At 40.5% G+C, this 19,988-nt stretch overlaps 1 protein-coding gene across 1 annotated transcript; it reads right to left on the bottom strand.

The window, feature by feature from the left end:
• Positions 1 to 1,009: 1,009 nt before the first annotated feature.
• LOC109899550 (ras-related protein Rab-18) lies at positions 1,010 to 19,890 on the bottom strand. The gene is made up of 7 exons (XM_020494887.2): positions 19,688 to 19,890; positions 16,821 to 16,876; positions 10,332 to 10,393; positions 9,836 to 9,908; positions 8,967 to 9,085; positions 4,608 to 4,674; positions 1,010 to 3,662 (listed from the first exon to the last, which is right to left on the bottom strand). The coding sequence occupies exons 1-7, from the start codon at positions 19,753 to 19,755 to the stop codon at positions 3,490 to 3,492; spliced, it is 618 nt and encodes a 205-aa protein (XP_020350476.1). The 5' UTR covers positions 19,756 to 19,890; the 3' UTR covers positions 1,010 to 3,489.
• Between the last annotated feature and the right edge of the window lie 98 nt (positions 19,891 to 19,988).

The raw sequence follows: 19,988 nt of genomic DNA, 5'->3' as shown, positions 1-19,988 counted from the left end.
CCTTTTCCCCTTCCCGCTACAAAGTTTCTCCCTGCAGGCGGTCACTGAGTCCAAGGTGCTAAAGGAGCTCCTTAAACTTGACCCCCCCAAAATATCTGGGTCAGATGGTTTAGACCCTTTCTTCTTTAATAGTGCTCAAATATGTTTTATTTAGTTTTTTAAATACTTTGCGCAATTGATTGAGGTCTGCCTGGAGAGTGCAAGATGGACAGGGTTTGCGTTTTTGGAAACAGATACTATTTGAACTCAGGTCTGGGTTTTGAGGTTGGTGGTGGGTGAGCACCCTCTGGGACAAATGTGCCTTCTATTTGGAAGTTAGCAGTGCCTGCCTTGGCAACCTCTATTCTGTGGAATAAAGCAGATATTTAGGTTGAGAATAAGATGAATGCTACATTATGTACAGGCTAGGTCTCTGTTGATGCTACAGACATTCCGTTATGTCGTAGGTCTGTGTTGGTGTTTGACTGAGACATATTTTGAGACTAACTGCCTTTGCTGAGCGGTGAGGAGAACGGAGGTTAGCGGGTAGCGGTCAGCTCTGCCAGCCCTTTCATAATCACACAGGAATGATGCACATCCCAGTCAAACCCACCGCACCAGGGTAAAAGAGTTATTGCCGTAGTGCTGTTTCCTGAACCTCTGCCCAAAAGATGATTTAGATACATCACAGGCCTGGGAGCCAACGGAAGAGTCATTGAACTGTTTTTAAAACAAACACACGTCTACGTATCTACGTCTCCATTCCGTATCTATAAAACTGAGGAATTCAAATTCTGAAAAAATGAAACGGGCAAGAAAAAAAGAAAGAAAAAACTTCCTCTCACCAAATTATGACATTTCCAAGTCCAACATGGTAAGTAGTCTAGGTCGTTTTCCACGAAGACTTCTTGGATGAGGTAAAGTACAATTACTGTGTGAAGATTTATATTAAGTTAATAGGATCTGGCGCTTTGTTTTACAATAGGCGAAGGCTCCTTAGCTCGGGCAGGAATAAGCATTAACTTCAGAATCCTTTAAAAAGCATTTTATTCACATAATACATAGTGTGGTTTTATAATTGTAATATGGATAAATAAAAAAATGGTACAATCCATACAGGAATTATTTTTGATAGAATTCCTAAATACACACATTCATTTACAATGTGTTTATATGCTGTCACATAAGCAAAAAAACAAAACAGAGTTCAAGAGTTAGTCTGATTCAATCATAAAGCAGACATTAGTTCAGGACAAATAGATTATATAATATCCCAATGTAGTATACTCTATAAACCTGTTTGGAAGGTTCTGGATGCAGGTAATTCTAACTAGTGTTGTGTAAGTGTGGTTCATACAGTCCAAGATTGTGTCCGAAATAGGAGTGACCAGCTTGGTCAAAAGTAATGCACTATACAGGCAATAGGGAGCCATTTGGGACACAAACCAAATGTTTCTGCAAGTCATTCCCAGACTAAACATGAATAAAACAAGAATTCTCATGCAATTAAGGATGAGAAATAATGATATTCTGATTAGATACACTGTAAAGGCATCTGTGTCACTCCTGCCACAAATATAGGTGATAGGTATGGCCACCCAAAACTACATTTCAAGCAGGGCTGGGCGGTATACCGTATTTGACTTAATACCGGTATTGATGCACTTACCAGTTTGAGTTTTTACTTTACCTTCTAGAAATGGTATTTCTATGTTTGGTTTGTTAACTCCGGGTCACATAATTTTTTATAGTTTACTCTATTTTTTACTTGCGTTGTCTCTCTCCACCTGCTGCATGCCGCTAACCACACTAAGCCAAGCCCCATCACTTAAGAGAGCAGTTGCTATACAGTATTCGTTTGTGTATCTTACTGTCTGCAAACTACTACCTACTAGTTTGTCCTTTCTTAGCAAGGTGTTGCTAAAATAATTTGTGTAAGTTGCTAACGGTATCTTATCAGAGAAGAATAGGCAAAGCATGAATATGTTGGCTAGCTAGCTATATTAAGTTAGAAAACATGTAATGTAACATTTAATTAGGGTCACCTGGACAACACGGACCAACACTTGGGTTCCTAGCCTGTTAATAATTCCTATGATTTATTCATTCGTCATGTCAAACAATGTATTCAAGGTGCTGCCCACTATATTTCAATTATAGAATAATTATTACATTTCCATCACTCCAACAGGTCACCAATTAACTGGGCCTATATTTCCCCCCATATCATCCTGCGTGGCACAATGGGGAAATTATAATAAAAGTGCAGGAAATATAGAAATGAATCAAAATGCTGAAAAATGTATTTTGTTTGGAGTTGGATTGAACAGTATAAATGGAGAAAGAGAACTCTGCAAAAAAACATTTGTACAGGGTTTAAGCCTCTTTAATTTCAGATTCCAATGGAAACACCCATATGACTCATTGTATTCTTTAATATAAAACACTTTTCCTTTTGTATTTTTTCCCACTCCACATAGGGATGAATTATGAAAAGCTGAAGCTAGGCTATAGCATTGATATTACTAATATCATCTGTGTGAGTGGCAGATGGGCTGTGACCAAACAGGCTATTAGAACAACTAGAAACAAAACAGCAGCGTTCGTTCGTCTAGTTCCTTTTTCATTACACACACAATGGAAAGCCACCCCCCGGTGCCTGCCAATATGTTTGATTTATAAACCCTTCAAAAACACACTGAAAGTTTTAAGTCCAAGTCAATAAAAGTAGTAAAACTTCATTCCAGAAACTTCATAACTATTACTTTTGAACAAAATAGGTTTGTGGACAAAAGAGAGACTCATTATGTGGGACTGAGTGGTGAAAGGGAATACAAGACGACTTGGGCTGATAAGACTATAAAACACAGAGCTGTTAGAAGAGTGAGAGCACTGGAGGATGACAAAGGTTGCATGATCACACAGGGCAGATACACCAGAGAATCAGCTCTGCAGCCAACCCACACTGGTTGTGCTTGCCTTGCTAAGAGGAACAAAGTGCTAAGGGAGAGAAAATAGGAGGAATCTACAAAGAGGGGAGGGCAATGAACATTTGAAAAAAAAAAAAACATGAAATAGAACAGGTGATACTTTAAAATCAATCCTTGCTAAATAAGCATAATACCCCCATGTGCTATTGATGGTATTGTGTTTTTTTCCCTCACTATTCATTACCAAGTCATAACACACATTAATTTTCTCAATTCCGGTCAGTGGACAAAGACAGACAGAAAGACAGGGAAGACGACTTATAAAAAGCATTATAGCCATGATACCAGGAAGTGTGCAAACAGCAATGTCCCTATGACTGATCACAGCCAGGAAGCTTAGGGTGCTGGTCAGGAGCAGCCCTGCTTCACACCACACCTCAGGGGCTGATGGGGGAAGTAGTCTGAATACCACAGCCTTCATAGTCCTCTTCAAAGTACATCAGCCATTAGTGTTTGGTAGGGCGCCTTTCAAGTGTGTGTGTGTATGTGATTTTTGTATATGCATGTGAGTATGTGTTGTCTACACCAAGGAGCAGTAGCCCCCACAGCTACCCCCTGCAGTCTGGTCCTGCCTGCCCAGCTGGACTCCTCGGCCCTGCGTCTCGCTCTCCCACAGTCCCGGCGTCTGGATGATCTTCTCAACCAGCTCCTCAAACGCACACTGCACCCCATCTCGCGTCTTCGCACTGGCCTCTGGCCCACACGAGACAGAGATAGAAAAACAGAGAGTGAGAGAGAAGAAAGGACACCGACTGGCTGCTTCTTCATCTCCTCTAGCTACTGAACTCCACAGCTGCAACGCAAGACGCTGAAAATATACTGAAACCAGAATGTGTCATTTTCTTGAAGATTCTTTGTGTTCCTCCCCTGTGCATAGGGCCCAACAACTCCATTTACCCGTGACTATATTCATGACAGAGCACAGAGTCTTATTGCTTAATTAGAATGTGCTCCACTGTGCCATAATTGGATAATTTCAACATCAGGAAGTTATTTTAGCTAAAATAAAATATTTTAAGATTGCAGTTACTCAAATAGCCATAAACTCATGATTGGTAGAAGTTATTTCTGTTCTGATTGCTGAATGGAATAGGGAAGACATAAACAAATAGTTCATACACTAGTTTGTCTTACTTGTTGGGAAAGTGGTCAACATTATTGTTTCTTAAATTGGAGAGAAAAAAGGTAGTTGACGCAGTTACTAAAACAGCCGTATCTCCGGATTGGTAGAAGGTATCTCTGTTCTGATTAATTATTTATTCCAATGTTGGTCTCACTGCTCTATAACACATAGCGTGTGTGGTTATCATATGAAAATGATCTAAAATATGTAATACTAAATCTAGGCAAAAGCATGGTAAATGTACACTAATTTTAAAAGTCATTAAATTGCTTTATTCAAATAAATCCTGAAAATTTAACCACAAGAGCGGAGGGTTTGGCCATGAATCAATGTGAAAAAATGTTAGACAGAGGACAAAAAAATTAAAAAAAAAAAAGAGTTAAAAATAGAACTAGGCAAACATTTCAATCCAAGTATGAGATATATCCAAAAAGCAGATTCCCCTTCATAACGGTCTACGATAACTCATGCCCCGGGTCAGTTCGAGAGGGGAATCTTCTCAGCTCCTGGCTTACCTATAAACAGCATGGAATGTTTTCTTGCAAACTTCAGGCCTTCGTTCCTGTCTAGTTCACGGTTTTCCTAAAACAAAGAATAGTAATCTTTTATGAGGTCTGTCCGGCATACCTGTCAGCTATGGGGAATATGACTGGGCTGGAAATACAGGAAACATAGTAGTCCAGTCAGTCCCACAGACAAAGGCTAGTACTACACAGTACTGTAAATGATGTCTACTCAAGTTATTACTACAGGGTCAACAACAACAACCAAGGACATATAATGGTGGAAGATGAGCATGACATGAATACAACAGAGGCAGCAGGATACATTTCAATGTAATTATATGTTTAAAAGAACACAAACTTATGGAACTAAACCCAGAGAGAACATGTGAACATCTTTTAAAACACTGCTGTGGGCCACATGGGCTCGGGCTGTGTTAAAATATGATGAGGACATACACACTAAGACCTCTTCTCTCAGTTCAGTTGGGTGGATGGGGGAGGTAATATTACTAACAATACATTCCAGCTCAAATTGGTAACATACCTATGTAGTATTAGTGATGCACCGATATGACATAAAAAAAATAAAAAAACGATACCAATATAAATGTTTTTTTTGCGGCCTTCTAAGCATTCTAGTACAGTTAAATAGTTAACACACACGGATGCAGCAGTCTAAGGCACTGCATCTCAGTGCAAGAGGCATCACTACAGTCCCTGGTTTGAATTCAGGCTGTATCACATCCGTCTCGTGATTGGGAGTCCCATAGGGCGACGCACAATTCGCCCAGTGTCATTTGGGCTGTCATTGTAAATAAGAATTGGTTCTTAACGGACTTACCTAGTTAAATAAAGGTGAAATAAATTCAACAATGGTACATTTGTATTTCATATGGCACAACGATTCATCGATACATATGCTATAATGCTGGTAAAGTTGCACCAACAGTGCTGGTCATAAAAATATATATATTTTTTTCAGTAGCATTAGTAAAAATTAAAAATAAACTCCACTATTGGGCCTAATCCTTGTGGCTAGTTCACAACACATAAACCAGTCCGGTCAAGCCTCACTAGCCAGATGAAGCTAGCTGGCTGTTTATAACCTTAGCTGTGGGCTAAGTAGCTGGCTAGCTATTTATTTTCATGAACTGAAGTTCAATTTCAATAGGAGAACAACAAGTGGCAACCTAGCTAATACTTAGTCACAAGGATTCCTAAATCATTGCTAAGAATAATGAAAATGACTGCAGTTTCTACTGGTCGTTGTTTTCAGTCTGGTTGTATTGGTGCTAGCTATGTACTAAGCTAAAGCTAGCTGCCCAAGAAGTTGCGGTCAAACAAATGATGCTTTATTACCAACACGGTATTGTAAACACATCGTTTCTGGCCGGTGTTTACAGACTTTTTTTGTACAGCTTTGACAGTGCTACTGTATCTTTTTTGACACGCAAAGACCCAAACGGTGTTCCATAGTATGTATGTCGTGAAGCTTATAGCAGTGATGCTATTACTGTGTAACTCTTGTAGGGCAACATCTGAAAAATAGCACACATGGTAGTGTGTACTGGTGCTTGACCAGTCGGCGGAAGCCAACATTACCCACGACAGATAACAGTTGATTGTCAAGGGCAAGGAATTCCATTATCTTGGCTTTAATGGATTTCACCTATGAGTGGTCTCGCTGAAATGTTCTGCATGTTTCAAATGACTGCTCGATCCACACAGCAGATATTCTGGTGCTAGGTTAAAAATATTGTGTTGCACAAAATTTTACGTGGCGTCATTATGCCACCAACGTTATATAGGTATGCACAGTAGCATTGACATCGGCTTTTAACATCGGGCTGATACCGATTGACATTTTTAGCTAATATTGGCCGATTCTGATAAGTTCACCGATATATTGTGCATCCCTAGTTGTTATTGTAGTATTTACTGGATTACTACACAGGTGTAAAATAAAAACTTAATGTAAAGTGTTACCCTCATACGTAAATAGAAAGCATTCCACAAATTGTATAATGTATGCAATAAAGTATGTGTTGTCATTCTCAGGACGGAATCCCTTGTTACCTGTAAATGATAAACTAACACATTTCTCTCTGATCTGACAAACTCTATACTTAACAAAAATATAAAATGCATGTAATGTGTTGTTACTATTTTTCATGAGCTGAAATAAAAGCTTCCAGAAATGTTCCATATGCACAAAAAGCTTATTTCGCTCAAATTCTGTAGACAAATTCATTTACATCCCTGTTAGTGAGCTTTTCTCCTTTGCCAAGATAATCAAAATGGATTAAAAAGCATGATCATAACACAGGTGCACCTTGTGCTGGGGACAACAAAAGGCCACTAAAATGTGCAGTTTTGCCACACAACAAAATGGCACAGATGTCTCAAGTTGAGGGAGTGTGCAATTGGCATGCTGACTGCAGTAATGTCCAACAGAGGTACGGCCAGAGAATTTAATGTTAATTTCTCTACCATAAACCAAATCCAATGTAGTTTTAGAAAATTGTACGTGTATCCGAGCCCGGGGTGTTGAGGAATATTTATGTCTGTAATAAAGCCCTTTTGTGTGGAAAACCTCATTTTGATTGGCTCGGCCTGGCTCCCCAGTGAGTGGGCCTATGCCCTCGCAGGCTGACCCACAGCCTGCCCAGTCATGTGAAATCCATAGATGAGGGCCTAATTTATTTATTTAAATTGACTGATTTCCTTCTAATGAAGTGTAAATCCACACACACACACACGAAAGTATTCACCCCCCTTGGCATTTGTCCTATTTTGTTGCCTTTACAACCTGGAATTAAAATGGATTTTTGGGGGGGTTTGGATCATTTGATTTACACAACAACACTTTGAAGATGCTAAATATTTTTTCGTGAAACAAACAAGAAATAAGACAAAAAAAATGAAAACTTGAGCGTGCATAACTATTCACCCCCCATAGACAATACTTTGTAGAGCCACTTTTTGCAGCAATTACAGCTGCAAATCTCTTGGGATAGGTCTCTATAAAACTTGGCACATCTAGCCACTGGGATTTTTGCCCATTCTTCAAGGCAAAACTGTTCCAGCTCCTTCAAGTTGGATGGTGTACAGCAATCTAAGTCATACCACATATTCTCAATTGAGGGCTGGGTTTTGACTAGGCCATTCTAAGACATTTAAATGTTTCCCCTTAAACCACTCGAGTGTTGCTTGAGCTGTATGCTTAGGGTCATTGTCCTGCTGGAAGGTGAACTTCCATCCCAGTCTCAAATCTCTGGAACACAAACAGGTTTCCCTCAAGAATCTCCCTGTATTTAGCGCCATCCATCATTCAATTCTGACCATCCATCATTCAATTCTGACCAGTTTCCCAGTCCCTGCCGATGAAAAACATCCCCACAGCATGATGCTGCCACCACCATGCTTCACTGTGGGGATGTTGTTCTCGGGGTGATGAGAGGTGTGGGTGTTGGGTTTGTGCCAGACATAGCGTTTTCCTTGATGGCCAAAAAGCTAAATTTGAGTCTCATCTGACCAGAGTACCTTCATCCATATGTCTGGGGAGTCTCCCACATGCCTTTTGGTGAACACCGAACATGTTTCCTTATTTTCTTCTTTAAGCAATGGCTTTTTTTCTAGCCACTCTTCCGTAAAGCCCAGCTCTGTGGAGTGTACGGCTTAAAGTGGTCCTATGGGCAGATACTCCGATGTGGAGCTTTGCAGTTCCTTCAGGGTTTTCTTTGGTCTTTTTAAATGCCTCTCTGATTAATGCCCTCCTTGCCTAGTCCGTGAGTTTTTGTGGGCGTCCCTCTCTTGGCAGGTTTGTTGTGGTGCTACATTCTTAAAACATTTTAATAAAGGATTTAATGGTGTTCCGTGGGATGTTCAAAGTTTTGGATATTTTTTAAATAATCCAACCCTGATCTGTACTTCTCCACAACTTTGTCCCTGACCTGTTTGGAGAGCTCCTTGATCTTCATGGTGCCGCTTGCTTGGTGGTGCCCCTTGCCAAGTGTGGTTGCAGACTCTAGTGCCTTTCAGAACAGGTGTATATATATATATATATATATACACACACTGAGATCATGTGACACTTAGATTGCACACAGGTGAACTTTATTTAATACATTATGCGACTTCTGAAGGTAATTGGTTGTACCAGATCTTATTTAGGGGCTTCATAGCAAGGGGGTGACTACATATGCAAGAACCATTTAAAAAAAATAAATAATAATATTTCACCAATTTTTTTTATGTCCATTACATGAAATCCAAATTTGTTGTAATGCAACAAAATAGGAAAAACGCCAAGGGGGGTGAATACTTCGGCAAGGCACTGTATTTATACACACACACAAACAGACTAACCTTATCAATTTTGTTCCCGACCAGCATCTTGACGAGGTCATTCCTTGTACAGTACGTCTCCAGTTCATTGAGCCAGTTGTCCAGCTTGGTGAAAGTATCCCGTCGTGTTACGTCATACACTGAGGGAGAGATAAGAGACGAGATGCTCGGTCAGAAACATTTTATTTCTTCTGTCACCACTTCTGTCACTGAGGGGGGCCACTTGACCTTTCAAACTGTTCCACAATAACCCGACATATAAAAACACCAGAATCTGTATGTTTTACATAATTGAATAGGCCTAAGCTTAGGGCTGGCACCGCCATAACTGTTGGGGAACGAACAGCTGACTGAAGACAGGCTGGCCAATTACTGTCATCCAATTACCATTCCCCATAATTTCATGACCGTAACAGCCCTACCTGACCTGTGTATCAACATAGTGAGTTACAACACTGGTCCTGGTCTTAATAGGTACTAAAATTAGGAGGTAGGGTTGCAAAATTCCAGTAACCTTACCCAAATTCCAGTTTTTCAGAAATCCTGGTTGGAGGATTCCTAGATTTCCTGCTAACTTGCCCTCCTGATACAGGGAATTTTCAAACATGATTTCTGGAAAACCTGGGAATTGTGCAACTCCAGGATGAGGAAAAAGATACCTACTTTCATTTTGAATGCGAGCCTCTACTTCACCCGTGGTGTTAACCACTAAGTCATAGCCCCCACACATTGTGGAGGATGTCTGCTTTAGCGTTAAGAGTAGTAAAGTCTGTTCCAGAGAGCAAGGAAGAGGACAGGATGAAAATCCATCACTGTCTTTATGGCGGCTGTCCGGACCAACAGTGGCTGACTGCGTCTAAAGCATCTGAATTATGAAGGCGTTTGCTCACCCAGGATGACTCCCTGAGCGCCCCGGTAGTAACTAGGCGTCAGGGTTCGGAAACGCTCCTGGCCAGCTGTGTCCTGCAAAAGACAACCATTACAGCTCTGGAGTCTGGACCATAACAGCTCTGGGCACATCAAAACACAACCCTCTCAGCTATCATGCTCTGGACACATGGGGAGGAAGATATGGTGGTGTGACTAGGACAGAAGCATAACAAGTGATGCAGGACCAGGACTAAAGCATAAAGATACATTTGACTGCCATTTATCATTGATGGTTGGTGCTCAGAATGCTGTACATGATCGCTATCTTGTGGACATTTAGTGAACAACATTTTAAGCGGAAGGAATGGGAATTCAGCAATGTGATAATTTTTTAAAACTAAACCTTAAAAAACACACATACCTAGGAGGTAGAACTGTCAACAACAATACAATTGAATGTGCATCCCAAACCAGCTCCTTACCAGTCTGAATTTCTAAGTTCAGAAGAATACATACCCATATTGCCAACTTTGCCTTGTTCCCATCCACTGAAATGGTCTTCACTTTGAAATCAACGCCTGCATGAACACACACAAAATTTCACAGATGATTCATCACACAAGTCATATACGCCAAGAATATGAATCAAGAAAAAGTATGATGATATTATGTGATTCATTTAAAATGAATGGTCAAAAACATTCATAGGCCTACATGCCACACAATGTGTCTGAACTCAAACTAACCCTTCCACTAGTCAAGACAGGGTTTCAGCCTTGTGCACTTAAATTATGGTGCGAGTCCTGATTTAAAACTACACAGGGAATATGTGGTTTAATATGCAAAGATCAAACAAATACAGCAGCTTTCAATACAACAAAAAAACTCCACATGTGACATCGCTCAGAAGTGTAATGATTCATTCTTGAAAATCCCCTCCGTTCGGCACGAGAAATACATTTACATAAAATAACAGCGCTGTGCTCGTCACACTCGATGAGTAAATCTCTTCTATGGCTTCTTTCAGCGCACATGGCATGAAGCGTTTGGCTGGAGGTATTGCCCATAGTTTTAGCACACACTGAAAGATTTATCAAGAAAAACATATCACCGGGATGGAGTTGTTTCTGTCTGGACCAGGCCCAGACAAGATCCAAAACAGAGGGGGGTTAAGGACATCAGCCTCCCACTTTTCTACACCCCACGACCCAGGAGGTTGTCAATCATGGCCATTCGTTCTTCTCTGAGCCCAGCAGGGTCGCTCCATTTCTGTCGCGAAGCAATTGACACTAAACAGTCCTGCCGGCCTACAGGCCGTGGTGTTTAGCACACACTACAACAGTTCACCAAGTGCCATGATGCAGTATTTGATTGATATATCATCAACCCAACAATTGACTCACCATACTATATACATTTTACTCACACAGCATATTGTAAAATATACTGTGTTCGTAAAATGTATGTAGTGTATAAGCTGGAAGTAGATGCCCAAGTGTTGTTGTCCATTAGTTTACACCAATTAGGGGAGGGTTAAAATAATAAAAGGATATATATTTTAATACACACACACACTTAGAAATGTACTTGTTTTTGAAGAAAAGCACATTTTTGTCCATTAAAATAACATCAAATGTATCAGAAATATAGTTTAGACATTGTTAATGTTCTAAATAACAATTTTAGCTGGAAACTGATTTTTTTAATGGAAGATCTACATAGGCCCATTATCAAGAAACCATCACTCCTGTGTTCCAATGGCACGTTGTGTTAGCTAATCCAAGTTTATAATTTTAAAAAGGCTAATTGATCATTAGAAAACCCTTTTGCAATTATGTTAGCACAGCTGAAAACTGTTGTTCTGATTAAAGGAGCAATAAAACGGTCCCTCTTTAGACTAGTTGAGTATCTGGAGCATCAGCATTTGTGGGTTCGATTACAGGCTCAAATGGCCAGAAACAGGGAACTTTCTTCTGAAACTCGTCAGTCTATTCTTGTTCTGAGAAATGCGAGAAATTGCCAAGAAACTGAAGATCTCGTACAACGCTGTGCACTACTCCCTTCACAGAACAGCGCAAACTGGCTCTAACCAGAACAGAAAGAGGAGTGGGAGGCCCCGGTGCACAACTGAGCAAGAGGACAAGTACTTTAGAATGGCTAGTTTGAGAAACAGAGGCCTCACAAGTCCTTAACTGGCAGCTTCATTATATAATACCCGCAAAACACCAGTCTCAGCGTCAACAGTAAAGATGAAACGCCGGGATGCGACAATGTTTCTGTAGCGATCATGTAATTGGTTTGAAAAACAAATGCAAATAATCATATCATCATTCTGACAGGTAGGCATCGGCTACTTTGAAGTTAACATTCCAATTGAGAAGGTTAATGGGAAAGCCTTTCCATCTCTATCAGAAGGATATCATTAGCACCGCACACATACACAGATAGGGGCATTCCTGTGCAGTTTCAGAAAGTTGCAAAAAAAATACAAGTCACTGATGTATTTTGTTCTTGTCTTATGATTAACTTGACAAATTAATGCATTTCTAATAAATTCTAATAGATTTAGTTGATTTAAGTAAATTCAATACATTTTTTTAATATGGTTGAATTCCATTTTAATGTCTGGATTGTGTCCGCAATGCAGATTTTATAGGGCCCTAAACATAGTGAACAGCCGCCAAAGGCACCAAGTCAGTAGCAGTGCCAAGTATTTTCCCCAGGTTAATAGATTACAGATAAACAGTGTCTGAGGTTCTGCTTTTAGGCTCTTTATGAGATATTCATCTGAATTTCTCATCACCATAGTAGTTGTTGAATAATAGGGAGGTAGTTGTATTTGGTTGGCTCTATTTAATGTCAAATGGGCAATACAAATCATGTGTTCCAATACAGATTTATTTAACACGCTGCTACAAAATTAGAGCAACTCTCAAATAAGATGTCTACAGAGACCTCGGAATGTTTATGCCAATATATGACAAGTTTATAGTGAACCATCATCTCTGATTGTTCTGAAATTGTTTATTTTGTTAGATAAGATTAGCATTCCTGCAACATTATTTTGATCTGAGAAATTAAGCTAATTGATTGCACTCAAATTGTCCATTTTAATTGATAGAATTCATATATGTTCCGGGGAGCTGGAACATAATTACAAATCCTTTATAGACTGCAATTTCACAGCAAGAATCACAAAGATATAATAATAATTGACAAAAACATGATAATTTCAAACCTTACATTTGTATACGATCACGCGTCTCTCTATTATTCGACGGAATACTTGGGAACAGATTTCCAAAATTAAAATAACTGGTGTTTTTACATAATAATAATTGGTGTTTTTATTTTATATACACTGCTCAAAAAAATAAAGGGAACACTTAAACAACATAATGTAACTCCAAGTCAATCACACTTCTGTGAAATCAAACTGTCCACTTAGGAAGAAACACCGATTGACAATACATTTCACATGCTGTTGTGCAAATGGAATAGACAACAGGTGGAAATTATAGGCAATTAGCAAGACACCCCCAATAAAGGAGCGGTTCGGCAGGTGGTGACCACAGACCACTTCTCAGTTCCTATGCTTCCTGGCTGATGTTTTGGGCACTTTTGAATGCTGGCGGTGCTTTCACTCTAGTGGTAGCATGAGACGGAGTCTACAACCCACACAAGTGGCTCAGGTAGTGCAGCTCATCCAGGATGGCACATCAATGCGAGCTGTGGCAAGAAGGTTTACGGTGTCTGTCAGCGTAGTGTCCAGAGCATGGAGGCGCTACCAGGAGACAGGCCAGTACATCAGGAGACGTGGAGGAGGCCGTAGGAGGGCAACAACCCAGCAGCAGGACCACTACCTCTGCCTTTGTGCAAGGAGGAGCAGGAGGAGCACTGCCAGAGCCTTGCAAAATTACCTCCAGCAGGCCACAAATGTGCATGTGTCTGCTCAATCGGTCAGAAACAGACTCCATGAGGGTGGTATGAGGGCCCGACGTCCACAGGTGGGGGTTGTGCTTACAGCCCAACACCGTGCAGGATGGTTGGCATTTGCCAGAGAACACCAAGATTGGCAAACCCGCCACTGGCGCACTGTGCTCTTCACAGATGAAAGCAGGTTCACACTGAGCACGTGACAGACGTGACAGAGTCTGGAGACGCCGTGGAGAACGTTCTGCTGCCTGCAACATCCTCCAGCATGACCGGTTTGGCGGTGGGTCAGTCAATGTGTGGAGTGGCATTTCTTTGGGGGGCCGCAAAGCCCTCCATGTGCTCGCCAGAGGTAGCCTGACTGCCATTAGGTACCGAGATGAGATCCTCAGACCCCATGTGAGACAATATGCTGGTGCGGTTGGCCCTGGGTTCCTCCTAATGCAAGACAATGCTAGACCTCATGTGGCTGGAGTGTGTCAGCAGTTCCTGCAAGAGGAAGGCATTGATGCTATAGACTGGCCCGACCGTTCCCCAGACCTGAATCCAATTGAGCCCATCTGGGACATCATGTCTCGCTCCATCCACCAACAGACTGTCCAGGAGTTGGCGGATGCTTTAGTCCAGGTCTGGGAGGAGATCCCGCAGGAGACCATCCGCCACCTCATCCCAGGAGTGGGAAGGTGAACGGAAAGGCTCTGGAGCAACGAACCGCCCTTACTGTCTCTGCCTGGCCGGTTCCCCTCTTTCCACTGGGATTCTCTGCCTCTAACCCTATTACAGTGGCTGAGTCACTGGCTTACTGGGGCTCTCTCATGCCGTCCCTGGAAGGGGTGCGTCACCTGAGTGGGTTGATTCACTTTTGTGGTAATCCTGTCTGGGTTGGCGCCCCCCCCTTGGGTTGTGCCATGGCGGAGATCTTTGTGGGCTATACTCGGGCCTTGTCTCAGGATGGTAAGTTGGTGGTTGAAGATATCCCTCTAGTGGTGTGGGGGCTGTGCTTTGGCAGAGTGGGTGGGGTTATATCCTTCCTGTTTGGCCCTGTCCAGGGGTGTCCTCGGATGGGGCCACAGTGTCTCCTGACCCCTCCTGTCTCAGCCTCCAGTATTTATGCTGCAGTAGTTTATGTGTCGGGGGGCTAGGGTCAGTTCGTTATATCTGGAGTACCTCTCCTGTCCTATTCGGTGTCCTGTGTGAATCTAAGTATGCGTTCTCTAATTCTCTCTCTCTCGGAGGACCTGAGCCCTAGGACCATGCCCCAGGACTACCTGACATGATGACTCCTTGCTGTCCCCAGTCCATTGATAATTTTTGTGTGTGATTTTGTTGTCAGCACATTCAACTATGTAAAGAAAAAAGTATTTAATAAGAATATTTCATTCATTCAGATCTAGGATGTGTTATTTTAGTGTTTCCTTCATTTTTTTGAGCAGTGTATTTTTTCTCTCAAAAACTTGGGGGGGAGGGGCAAATTAAACCACCAGATTTTTAAAGATTTTTTTAGATACATTTTTAGATAGTTTAGGATGATTCGCATTTGAAACAGCGTAAAACAAAACCAAAGCATGGATTACTGTCATACCTTGCTGACAGAAACCAATGTCCTTTTTTTATTTGGATGAACTATCCCTTTAACGTTGGGGGGGTTGTTAAAAAAATCATCCCGGGAACAGCACCATCTAGTGGTCAGAAACTGGTAATGCCATAGGCTGAGAGAAAAACCTTTCATCTTCAATGACTCATTTCTCTGAACAGGGGAAAAAACATCACCAAATTCACTGGTTATACATTACATAGGAGGAAGTAACAATACTGTGAGCCGAAGCTCCATACTACTTGTCAGACATAGAGAACTGATACCATATACTTGTTGTTGGGGTGGGATTGGTGTGGGGAGATCATTGGTGGCTTTTGACAATTTATTTGGATTCCTCATGTCTAACTCTTGGTCCAAATCAGATGTTAGGTAGTATATTTATTGGATATATTATATGAATCCTCTTTAAAAATTGCCAATTTGGGTGCAATCAAAGCTACATTTCTCAGAGATCAAATTATATTTCATCAAAGTAATGTTGCAGGAATGCTAAACATATCTAAACTACAGAAGTGATTTCAGAACAATCAGATGGTAGGTGTCATGCTTGATGAAATGACATGGAACAACCCCGTTGCTTTATACCACAGCTGTCAAACTCATACTACGGACAGCAGTGTCTCTGCGGGTTTTCATTCCTCCCTTGTACTTGATTGATGAATTAGCAAGGAACTCCCCATACCTGGTTGTCTAGGGCTTAATTGAAAGGAAAAACAAAAACCTGCAGACACTAGGCTCTCCATGAAATTAGTTTGACACCCCTGCTTTATAAAAAGAGAGGAAGGAATAAGCAGGAATTGAGTGGTTTTCAGCAACAAATCACAAGGGACTTGTGTCAATGTGGGGAGTTCCGTAGCTAGACTTCTATGGGGACATCTGTTTGGCAAATGTATCAAGTTGGCCAAGTAAAATAGGAGTGAGGCATGCTTACCTCTCTGGGAATCCACAGGCATGTATGGTTGTTTCAACAAAGACTACATTGTGCAGTCAGAATAACTTCAGAGAAATCACATTATAGTTTAAAAGAAGCTAAAAAAAAAACCATTGCTTTTCATGTCACCCCATCCCAGTAGTAATCAATAGCGCTATGATTTTTTTGCCTGCCTTGCACTTCTTCCATTAAGTCACTCCTGGCTGTTAACTGTCTCAAGGCTACCTGAAAATAATAATCGGGGTGTCTTTGAAGAGTCTAATTGTTTGCTATTCTGATATCATTTCCAGATACGTGAAGGAAAGAAAGAATTATCCTTTTCCCAAACCATGCATTTCACCATCAGATGAATTACTTTCACTGTAGACCGGGTCATATCAAATACATTTGATTGAATTTAGAGAGTATTACATTTCAAATAGTTGTGATATTATCTATGCTTTTGGTTCAGAATACTAGTTAGTGAGTACAAGTTATACATTTTTTATTTTAACTTTTAGGCAACCCAACTTATTTTTTCTTCATACAGTAAGAAATGACTTACCTATTGTTGCTGCTAATTCCGGGTCAAATGTGTCATCTGTGAATCTCAAGAGAAGACTGCAAAAAAAGAAACAAAAGACATTAACAGGGAACTTGATGAAACCTTACCATGTCTCTTCTATGGCCGATAAGTAGAAAACATTTCATTTAATATGTGAGTCAACCCTTATACAGAGTTTTTAGAGTAGGCCTACATAAACACATTTGAAATTAGGGCAAACTCCACAAAGTCAAATAGCCAAGGGAACTTTTACTGGTATTGTACAGAGTCTGTGTTTGGTTTCCAATTTGCCTAGATATCGCTAAATGAAAATCAGCCCTGCCCTGGGGAGCTACTTGGAGTCCCCCCCCCCCCCCAGGTCTATTTATTGCAAAATGATTGGACATGAGAACAAAGGCCTACATATTCAACACAACAACAACCAGACATCAGATTACATCATTACTTGCTGCAAGGTCAGAGGGTCAGTGTTCAGTTGTGAGTCACTAATCAAGTGCTAGGAACTGAATCACAGTGCTAATATAGCTAATCCTTCTTATTTCCAGTCAACCCAAACACAGATAATAGCCTAATGCTCAAATATTCTTATCCAACCATACTCTAACTTCCTTCATCCATATTCATAACAAATTGCTTCATCAGGTAGAATGTCAGAGCAATGACTGATCATTGTTTTATGTCTCAGTAGCCTGATACCTCTGTAGCAATGCGGTTAGCCTAAATAATAGCACAATAGCAGTGCAACATGCCAATTTCTCTGGTATAATAAAACCTCTTTTCTGCTAGGGATATTTCTAATGATTTGAAGCCCTAGGCAGAGTGGGGAAAATATAGAATGAGATGTATTAATTTAATAAATAAATATAAATTGTATATATATATATATATATATATATATATATACACACACACACAATGGCAGATATGAGCATGGAGTCTATTAAATTCAAACAAGTTAAAAATACAAGTTTGAGGAAGATACCCAAAACAGACAGTTGAAACACTAGCCTTGGCCTACATTGCTCATACCAATAGTTAGACTTACTGTATCCTCATCAAGAGATGGCATTGATTTTTTAAGAGTCTATACTTAACTAAACATTATTTTACAAAAAAGAAGAGGACTGTTTACTGAAATCATATAATTGAATTGTCTGATAGGCAGTAAACCCTCACTCACCAGTCAAGTGGAAGGAATATATAGTTTCACTCTACCATTGGGTAATTTCTTTAATTAAACTCATTTACTTGATTATTTCGAGAAAATTTAAGGCTGTCTGGTCTGGACCAAAGGCATTGAATGAAAATGGCATCTGACTACTGTGTGCAGTAGTCCCCATGCTGTAGTAATAAAGCATAGGACACGTGCCATCTCCGCATTGGTTTTTAGGAACATATACCCATGTGGGTGATTGAAAAATGAACTGAGGTCCACACCCCAGTCCAGTTGGTAGTGCACCTTAAAGTGGGTTGCCAACCTCCATCCTCCATAAAGTCCAAAGAAGCAGCCTGAAGGAGGAGGGATTACTAGAAACGAACTCAGTTTATCCTTTTATCTGTGGATTAATTGTCGGAGTAGAGGACCTTGTGCATTTCAGGTAAAATAACAACCCAATGTTTATATCCCTGGACAAATTAGCTAGCAACAACAAGCTAGGTAGCTAAATTGCCATACATGTTTCATGCTTTTCGACCTGTCCCCAAATAAATATATTTGGTTCAGAGTTTGTTTTGATATTTCAACCTGCGTGTCCTGATCGCATCTGGTGTGGGTGGACAAAATCAACATGAGAGTGCGGTCTGGTGAGCATGTTAGATGTTAGAGTTTTGTTAAGACCCTCATCTTTCATTCTAGCAAGATGAAAAGGGGTTAAATTGATACACACCATTTTGGTCCCACATGGCCATATCGCCATGTTACAGTGCTTGTTTATGGAAAATAGATGAAAGACGAGGAGACCACCTATGCTAATTAGCTATCTTGCATGCTGTTAACACCTGTGTGGGAAGTGTAGTTTCAGTGGATGGAGGCACCCAGAGATGTATGTATCTGTGCAAAACTGCTACAGTAAGTGTATCTTTTTAATTTTTAAGGATTCTTTCTCGCTGAGCCATATCGCAAGCTATGATTAATGAGGGTTCTAAACATAAAAATAATAATATCGGGATTGTAGTTCACATGAGGCAGTCGTGGGCGAAGCTAATGGCTGAGAGTTTTCAAGAACTAACATTACTCAGACATAACATAATTATTTCTAGCAGTTTAAGAGCCAGAGATATACACAGCTTGGTACATGTTGGCACCAACCATTGCATAATAACAACATTCTACTATTTTTTTTTTCTTGGAACATATGTTGCCAACATAGCATCCATTAACATTATATTATCTGTTGAGTATATTATCACTCTCACTCAGGACACATAACTATAGTTAAACTCTGCTGTCATATGAGGCAGGGTTTATCACTTCGCGGACACTTTTCCTAATAAGTGAAATCACTTACTGATGTGACGACTGAAGGTAGATCAATACATTTGCTTTGTCAAACTGTGTGAAAATATGTAATTACAGCCACCCTAGTTGTTCTCCACTTAAACACAAACGTTCCACGCAGCCATGCTAGCAAACGTTGTTAGCTAACTGATGTGGGATAGCAAACAAGTGTGTTACATTAGCCTGTTCGATATACAATCGTTTTTGCTTTCTTGATAACCTCTGCTTAACTGACAAAATATTGACGTTAAATTATTGGGCATATTTTTAAACGAGACAACAATAGCTCCTAGCTAATCGTCCCAACCAACAGTTAGCTCTACAACAACTTCACTGAGCTAACGTCAGTTGGTTACTGTAGCCTTCTTACCTGGACTTCCCAACGCCACTTTCTCCAATTATTAATATTTTCAGTGTTGTCAAAACGTCGTCTTCCATCTTCCTATCCTATGTATAGTTTCAATTCAACTGGTAGCTGTAAAATACAACCCAGAAGTGTTGTCAGCAGGGGAGCTGAATGATAAGACAACCAACACTTATCGTACTTCCGGTTTCCCTTGGTAGATTTCCGGTATAATGTTGAGCGAGTTCTCTTCTTTTCAAAGTTACACATCTAACTTTGCTTAATTATCAAACTGATTTTCATAACAATATAGTTGATTAACAGGCTA

Source organism: Oncorhynchus kisutch, linkage group LG11 (assembly GCF_002021735.2).
Source record: "Oncorhynchus kisutch isolate 150728-3 linkage group LG11, Okis_V2, whole genome shotgun sequence".
Lineage (NCBI taxonomy): Eukaryota > Metazoa > Chordata > Actinopteri > Salmoniformes > Salmonidae > Oncorhynchus > Oncorhynchus kisutch.
Note: the sequence above shows the minus strand (reverse complement) of the source record. Positions and strands in the feature narration are given on the sequence as shown.

What these genes read in the sequence shown, in the direction of transcription:
- LOC109899550 (XM_020494887.2), bottom strand. Translation starts at nt 19,755, where the DNA reads ATGGAAGACGACGTTTTGACAACACTGAAAATATTAATAATTGGAGAA. An exon ending in GGAATTAGCAGCAACAATAG is followed by an intron (nt 10,394 to 16,820) that starts GTAAGTCATTTC and finishes GTGTTCATGCAG; the next exon opens with GCGTTGATTTCAAAGTGAAG. An exon ending in CGCTCAGGGAGTCATCCTGG is followed by an intron (nt 9,086 to 9,835) that starts GTGAGCAAACGC and finishes TCTCTCCCTCAG; the next exon opens with TGTATGACGTAACACGACGG.